At 38.4% G+C, this 8,779-nt stretch overlaps 1 protein-coding gene across 1 annotated transcript; it reads right to left on the bottom strand.

Annotated features, from left to right (window-relative positions):
- Positions 1–4,743: 4,743 nt before the first annotated feature.
- LOC135698340 (putative odorant receptor 83c) lies at positions 4,744–7,658 on the bottom strand. Its single transcript, XM_065218255.1, has 6 exons — positions 7,371–7,658; positions 6,793–7,310; positions 6,633–6,732; positions 6,475–6,570; positions 4,871–5,023; positions 4,744–4,807 (listed from the first exon to the last, which is right to left on the bottom strand). The coding sequence occupies exons 1-6, from the start codon at positions 7,656–7,658 to the stop codon at positions 4,757–4,759; spliced, it is 1,206 nt and encodes a 401-aa protein (XP_065074327.1). The 3' UTR covers positions 4,744–4,756.
- Positions 7,659–8,779: the final 1,121 nt, after the last annotated feature.

Below are 8,779 nucleotides of genomic sequence, written 5' to 3'. Positions count from 1 at the left end.
AGAGAGCAGGATAACGAAGCATCCCATAGACCGTATAATAATGTAAGCGATAGCACAGACAGGCATGAACAAAAGTATCCACCAGCTGACTATCAGCTTGACCCGTTCGATAGATTGGACAGCTTTGGCAACAGATCGAGAAATCGATCAGACGATGGTAGAGACAGGAACCATGAATACTACCCACCGTCTGGTCATAGACCTGATCCGATTGATAGGTATGATGACTACGGAGACAGAAATGGGCAAGGTCGACCACAACAGCGGATAGCTGAGATGGATATTATAAATGCAGATCGCCGAATGGAAAAATGGCATTTAACTTTCAGTGGAGATTCACGTCTGAGGTCGTTGGAAGATTTCCAACACAAAATTCACAGGTTAGCTAGGATGGATCGGATTTCGGGCGACATCCTTCTTCAACGAATCCATGCATTTTCGAGGGGACGTCCGAAGAGCTTTGAGATTTAGGCGTTGTTGCTTTTGCGGGCAGACGCGTTGGTCGCCGGTAAGGGCCAGTAAGTGCTGCCAGCAGATGAATCAAGAGGTATTCGAAACAAAATTGATAAGAAATGTCCATTCAAATCGATTTAATACAGTTGAACAAATTTCAAAACTATGTACGTGCCAGATTTGGAAATAATATTTTTTTAATCTGGAAGTGTGTTTATGATACCATTATCCATATGATAAAGGTAGAGTAAACATGCGGGGCTTATTGTAAGTAAAAGTGACCTCGGAGTGGTCGTGAATTACCAGGCATTCTGAAATGGGTGACTGGAGCTGCAATAGAGGTAACACCTTCTAACTCCCGGACTAAACCTGCTTTAATTTAAGGGTAATAAAAAGCAGTTTTCTTCCATAATAACATTGCCGGACAGTGGGGGTTAGATTGCACACACACACACACACACACACACACACACACACACACACACACACACACACACACACACACACACACACACACACACACACACACACACACACACACACACACACACACACACACACACACACACACACACACACACACACACACACACACACACACAACACACACACACACACACACACACACACACACACACACACACACACACACACACACACACACACACACACACACAAACACACACACACAGACACACACACACACACACACACACACACACACACACACACACACACACACACACATCCTTCTTCAACGAATCCATACCATCTTGCGTGGTGAGGCGTACGACTGGTACCGGTGTGGTACCACCGGCGCCGCTGAGCTGTGTGCTGAGATAAAGCAAAAACACTCGAAGACAAATTTTAATCTGTCGTGTATGTAGGTAGTAAGCTGCCATTAGATAATATCATACCTGTCTATAATAACGAGGATCAGAAATTCTGGTTGTATCTCTCCATCGGCTATGGTCAAAGCCAATCTCAATGTCGAGATAGATCCTGCTGGGGTTAAACTGATTCCAGAAGAGAACGACATCACTACTCTTTCATGTGTGTTCTTTAAAGTTGGTATTTATCCATCGTTGAAATCTCAGGCTTTGAACCCAGAAACCCAGGCCTAAGGGTGTGTTATTCTGGGAGTTTGAAATAACGGGTTCCTTTGAAGTACAGGAAACCAATAACACCATTGCTGCCAGCTCAAACTTCTTCTCCAGCCACTCCTGTAATGGACTTGAGTTAATCTGCTTCGTCCCGGGACGTACCAGCTTGAGCATTTCGGAAACCCCTGATCCCCCCATCACAGTCGAGCAACTTCTGCCAGCGTTCACCAGTCATCCCGATCCTGTTTATGAGAATGGACTAGGGGTATTCCAATCCGCTACTACAGGCAAGTACGCATTCATTAATAAAAAATATGTATCTGATACATCCGACGTTTCCAGTCAACCCCTTCACGCTCGTCTCTCACCATCTAGATCAATGGTTCCGACTCCGGAATGCACGCTTGCAAGCCTAATAGAAGCTCCTAATTCTCTCATTACAGCCGAGCCACTACTGCTAGCGTTCAGCAGTCATCCTGGTCCTGTGTATGAGAATGGAGAAGGCGTCTTGCAAACCGTCATCGCAGGCAAGTCTGAGCTGAACTTCACAGAAGCAATCTTTCTTCTTCTTCTTCGTCTTCTTATTTTTCTTATCTGTCTTCTTCTTCTTCTTCTTATTCCTCTTCTTTTGGTTATGGATGTTGTCAAAACAACCCACTGATAAATGGCACAGCATGTTCACTATAACGTCAAAAAGCGATGTTTGCCAACGGCTTGAGGCAGGATTAATAGTTTCGTCAACACAAATGGCAGACTGCTGGACCTTGTATTTACCAATCTACCGGAATATCTTAACCTGATTGAACCATCTTCTCCGCTGTTGCCAGTCATTTTACTACTTGACGAGCGTGACGTGATCAATGTTTCAAATTTAACTATTCGGCATGTGGCTTTCACTTGTTGAATTTTATGTTTGTGGATATTGAGAGGGGGCGATTATCGAATAATGGTCCGGTGGATCAGATGCTATCAGTTTTTTTTTATGAATCTCTGTCGGAAGTTATCAACCGTCATGTACTTCAAAAAAGACAAACATCGATGTCAGTTTACAACAAGTCGTGGTGGATTGCTGAGCTACGTAGCCTTCGTAACAATCTACTTTATTTGCGCAACCGATATTTCCTTTCAAAAATTGAATCCGACGAAGCTAGACTCCGTGAGCTTGAGTTGGAGTACAAAGTCATTCTTTATGCAACACATGAAAACTATTCGCTCAGTATTCAGTCAACCATCAAGCAAAATCCTTCGCGCTTCTGGGACTTCATCAAGAAACGGAAAGCTGGAAAGGGCATCCCTGGCTCGGTCCACTTCGATGAAACTACTTCTCATTCAAGCTCAGAAGCAGCCAATCTCTTTGCTACTTTCTTCGAGAGCATCGCCCGTACAACTCCAAAACTGTTTTGAGCAGATACCGTCCCATAACATTAATCTATCATGTATACAGTTTTCTCCAGACGAAGTTCAGAAAGCCCTCGAATATCTGGATTCAACAAAAGGACTACAATCTTAATTTCATTAAATACTTTAATTACTGACAAAATTTGATATTTTTATTATCTTCTATAAATTTAACTAACAATAACAATTATTTATTTGTTGATTACTTTCAATACCGCTAAAAGTATATAAATGTAAATTATGACTGTCTTCAAAGTCTTTAAATTACTACGATACTCGGTTAATTCAAATCAAAATACATAATCTTTTAGTCCTACGTCAATAAAAGCCTCGGACACAGTGATGTCATGGTAAATTTGGAACTGGTTACCCACTAAGAATTACCTTTTGCTACAAGGCTAAAATGTTGATTATCAATAACTGGTTACATAACTGCTCGGACACAACCACAAACCTTGTTTTTTATTCTTCCATTTGTCTCTGTTTCGCACGTAGCTCCCTTCACCAACGAGGCGACCCATCAACAAACACTTGGACCGAGACTATCGATGGAAGACGCGATTGGCGGTTTTTCACCTCGTCTGGGATTGAACCCAGACCTACTGGGGGAGAAAGCAATCATTATTATTAAAATCAATGTATTTTAATGCTTAAGCATCTACTATTGAATTCATTAAGTTTAAATTTCAACAAAAGCTGTCTGATTTAATGAAATACAAATTTTATTCAATTAATTTTAAATCACTGTGAAAATAATCGCTTGCCGCTAGCTTCCAAGCGCAGTAACAAAAAAAAATCATAAATTGCGTCGGCAGACAATGAAGCCATTCGTCATTCTGTTTGCAGACAGCGTAAATGGATTTGGATCGGAAATGCTTTTTCGATGAACCAGAGCAGATAACAAGACCCCGAAATGGCCACCACTCGCAATAACCCTTTCCCTCTTTATTTTGCTTGGCAAACCGTTAAATCTCTGCGCCATTGCTATGATGAAACGGAATTGCTCTCGAGTGTCTATAACGCACAAAAGAACAACTCCGCTTCTTGTAAATTTATTGTTATTAATATGATTATTTTATTACATTGGATCAGTGGCATGGGAAATCAGAAAGGGACGAGGGAAAACCCCACAACAGGCAGTAGCAGAAGCTTTGAATGCAGCCATTCGACAGCAAATTTGAGGGAGAGTAAATGAGATTGGATCGAAAGATGATTATGATTCACAGAGCCATTTCGGTGTGCGGCAAGAGTGCGTAAATAGATAGTTTTATTTGATGAATATTTTCATTTGCCTCCCAAGGAGAAGCTACTTTGCAAATGTGCACATTTACATAAAAATTACATTTTATGCGAATCGTAATAACCCCTACTGAGGGAAAACTTGTGCCATGTCTTGAACCATCCAACTAGTGCTAACAACTGTGCAGTTATAGAAAAGAAATCCGACATCAAAAACGGAGCAAGACATTCCATCACAATTTTAATTTCCCCTAGGTATTTTGAAAATCATGCTCCAACGCGCCGACGATGGTCCTCCAACGGCAGACGACATCCGGAGAATTCTTAACACATCATCATCATCTCATCGTCTTCGTCATCATCCGAAACAGCAGCAGGATCTTATTATACCAACCCTGCCCGGCTACTGCAAGTGACATTCATTATTCCCTTTCCGTTTGTCGCCGTATGTTCTCGGTAATGATTACCATATTTATTACAATATCTGTTGACGTGTAAAATAATTTCCTTGGCCTCGTTCATCACCCATCGTATCAAGTTGGTGGTGAATGCTTTTGCATGTTTTAGTTGAAGCTTTGGAGCATTGTAAAATACGTGTAGATTTTCTTGTAGATCTGAAATTTAGAGTTGACATCGAATGAATTTTCCATTTTAATTTGCGAACTGTTGGTGGATACCTGAACGAAAGCGAACAAATCAATCGCATCGAATCCATCCGAAAGAACAACCGGGTGTTGTGACGAATGGAGGATGAGAGTTAGAGATTTCTGTGCTGGGATCGGCAATGCGTACCACGACACGTTGTAGATTTCTTCCACCAATTGGTCGTTCTGTTAAAAAGGGATAGAGGAATTTGTAAATTTTTTTCCATATTTTTTATATTTTGTCATTAGGGTGACCATGTCCATGTTAGTGTGGTTCGAAAAATATTGTTTTTTTAGAAATTACTTTTCTCAAAAATTCATACCTGCCACTGTGCCAAATTCAAAGATCAAAATATCAAATGAAAGGTAATTCTATTATTTTATATTTTTCCTTGAAAATTCAGGCTTTTTTTGCACAACATATAAAAAATCAGCGATGTATTTTTATCGTTTTTGAGTTTTTTTATAAGTTACCAATTTTTGGGTTTTCGCTATAAATCAATGAAGACGCATGGTAGTCCAATCGCATAGGTGTTTTAAGCGGAAACTCTAGAACTTGATAACTTCAAAAAAATATAGCTCAAAAACGAAAACTTTGATTTATGGATATGTTGTATAAAAAGCCTATATTTTTAAAGAAAAAAAAATGTATTTTTAATTACCTTTCATTTGATATTTGGATCTTTGAAATCGACCCAGTGGTTCAAAAGTAATTATTAAAAACAAAGTCATTTTTGAAATAAAAAAATAAGAAAAAGGATTTTTTGATCACCTTATCATGGAAATGGTCACCATGATGACAAAATAATAAAACAAAAATGATCTAATATTTTGCGATAAGGAACAAAACTACCAATTTTTTACGAAATTCTGAGAACCATCATATCTTTTTGCTATGGAATGGCTGAATATTACTATATGTCCAGGGAAGTCGATAAAAGGTCCAACTAGAAACATTTCCTCGGCCTTTGTATTGGTAACATCGTGTCATGACATAAGAGGTAATATCAACAATCAATACGAAACTAACGATTTTAAATTGGCTCACTACTTGACTAGCTTATTGGTCCCAAGAAAACGATTAACGTACCCCATTCTTGTCGAAATTCTAGTAATACACAATGTTTGTTTTGATTCGCTATGAAAGTTTGAAAGATAAAATGAGGGGTTAGTGGATTTTCCTATGTTTCGAGGGGTGAATCGATTAGCTTGGGACCGAAGATAGTACCAGAGCTGAGCCGAAAAGTTGAGCGTGTTTCTTCGGGACCATCTGGTCTTAGAGTTACCTCTATGGTAATATATCAAGAAATAATACCCAAAATATAGCATGTAAAATACCATTTTAAAAACCAATTCTGGTATTTGCATACCATACGAATACCAAAGCTAAAGTATTTTGTAATTGATTTGATAACTTTATTGCTTAGTTTTGTATTTCTGATATTATTTCTTGATATTTCACCTTTTATATATCTATATAATTTTTGGGAATCGAGATCGTCATTTTGTATCACTGCAAAAAATTTCTTCATTCTGCGTAGACTTTCTTAGGTCCCTTTGGTTTTCAACATTCTTGAACATTGTAATCCATGCAAACGTAAAGTGTATCATTATCACCTAGTGGAGTAGATTATTACCTTAGTGGAGTAAATAGTTCCCAATGCACATGCAATGAATAATTGAACAACACATAGCAAAACAACAATCAGTCCAGGATACCAGATACCACCGGTCTAAAAAATAATTTAAAAAAATGAATATCGTCAAAATATTACCGGTGACTTATACGACTTACTGTAGACTGAACATAGAGCGATGCCACTGTTTCAGCAATCAGGCATGAAAAATTGACGAAAAATCCCGGTTTCAATAGAGAATCTAACTTCGACATGTACCTGAAATTAAAAATAAAGACATTAGCAACGATCTTGAGATGAATTAAAAAATATCCTTACTCCATATGTTCTTGGTGTTTTTCAGCTATATCATCCAGCAGCCGGTATATATCTTGATCGATTTTTATTTTATCATAGTTAAGGGCCAATTCATCCAGCTTTCTCAAGTAAATAATCAATATATCCAGCTGTCCAATGGCATGCATAATAAAGAAGAGAAAGCACGTATCCGTCGCCAGTAACCCATAACAAGCTTCGTATATTTGCAGAAAATGGTACGACAAATTTATAAGATATCCGAACAAGTTCGAGTGATCAATCCATGGGAAAAAAAACCCGAACGGTAGTTGTAAAGTTTTAGTGCTAACCGAATATACTACCGTGTAAATTGGTATGAACGTTGTTAGCATCATAAACATTGTACAGAACAATTTGATAAACACTTTGCAGAGAACAGCCGTTGTCTCCAACGACTCTCGAGCTTCAGGATAATCTCTTACTTTGTCGAATCGTTCCACGTTGTAAACATGGAGCTCGTATAGTCGGTCATCAGTGTAGTTGGCAATCTTTGCAAATCCCTAGAATCACAGGATTCAACAACTGATCCTCACGGTACCCGATAGAATTCGACATCTCACCTGTATTGCAATGCCCATCGTCACGAGGCAAAATACAACATCAGTTAGCTGCCCCCAAAATACCGTCAAACACCAACAGTTGACCAGGATGTACAAAGTTAGATCCGCTACGAGGAAAACCAAACGAGGATTCCACGGAGTATAATCAGCCCGCAAACGATCTGCACCGCTCACGTGAAAATACCCGATAAGGGTATCGCAGGCACTTTCGTACATGGTTCGCGGAGAGTAAAATTCTTCTTTCAACTCAATTTTCCGCTTATTGAAGTACCGCTTAAAACGCTCCATCGTGAATCTTCAAATGTTCTAGACGCAACAGCTAGGTTTAAAACAGTGAACCTGACAATGCTTGACGGAGCCTTTTTAAACATCGAACGGTTCCAAAGGAATTTTAAATTGTGACACGCGGTGTAGCTGATAAATAATTAACAACCTGTTGCACGTTGCAATTTCATATGCATCGTTTTTGATCCTTGAAACTTCGAAGAGATTTAGCAATTTAATTCTAAAAGATAACAATCTATAAATTTATGATACCCTTAAATGGGAGGGGATGTATTGATTTTTTTTAATGTGAATATTTGTTTCATATTCGAGTTGAAAGTTTATGTCGATTTCCGTTTTTAACCTGGGTTAGAATCAATCCTGACTCTCAATAAACGAACGATCCGAGTTGGATCTGAGGTCGAGTCAGAAATCGACGAAATCTTAACAGCCCATTTTTGTGTCAGCGCTTCAGAAGTTCAGTGTTTTTTGTTTGTTTTAAAATTGTAAATTGATAGAAGCGGAAATCGATTTGGCGAACTATCAGCTTGTCCTGAATGATGAAGGGAATGTGATACAACAAGATGGACTAGATCTCTCAGATATATTTCAGGTAAATATTTGTTTCATATCGTTCTAATGGAAAAAAAAACACTGAAGCAAACATAGGAAATCCCGATGTGTAAGGCTTCGTAATTTTTTTCAATGCTTTTCAAACAATTAAAATAATTAAACCAAACTAATTTACACATATAAAATGAAGCTAATCACCTGCTCATCGCTGTAATTATCCACAAAATCTTCAAAGAAATTGTGAATCCTTATTTTCTTCATTTGTGGGCCATTTGAGGAATCAAGATTGCTCAACAAGATCTCGGTGTCGGAGTCATAATCAGACAAACTTGAAGAAGATGATAACAGTATTTCAATAAATTCCATGTAAAAAAAAAACGTACGAATTAAATACAATTAAATAATCTTAAAACAGCACTTACCTCAATTTTTCTATGCACTTTTTCGATTTTCAATCCGATTAATATTTAATTACATTCGCGAATGGTGAACAATGTAAACAACATTTGATTTTGGTAGCTACCGTTTGTGTGCATTGGTGAACCCAGGTTGGATCTCAAAAAATCGACAGA

Source organism: Ochlerotatus camptorhynchus, unplaced genomic scaffold, assembly GCF_037179485.1.
Source record: "Ochlerotatus camptorhynchus isolate MF236.1 unplaced genomic scaffold, CSIRO-AGI_Acam_v1.1 ptg000085l, whole genome shotgun sequence".
NCBI classification, from domain to species: Eukaryota; Metazoa; Arthropoda; class Insecta; order Diptera; family Culicidae; genus Ochlerotatus; species Ochlerotatus camptorhynchus.
The sequence above is the reverse complement of the archived record's forward strand: the minus strand, read 5'-3'. Positions and strand labels throughout refer to the sequence as shown.

Coding starts and splice junctions, on each gene's coding strand:
- LOC135698340 (XM_065218255.1), bottom strand. CDS start 7,658: ATGGAGCGTTTTAAGCGGTACTTCAATAAGCGGAAAATTGAGTTGAAA. Junction 6,733..6,792: donor AAACACCAAGAACATATGGA/GTAAGGATATTT, acceptor TTTTAATTTCAG/GTACATGTCGAAGTTAGATT. Junction 5,024..6,474: donor GAACTATTTACTCCACTAAG/GTAATAATCTAC, acceptor CCTTTTTAACAG/AACGACCAATTGGTGGAAGA.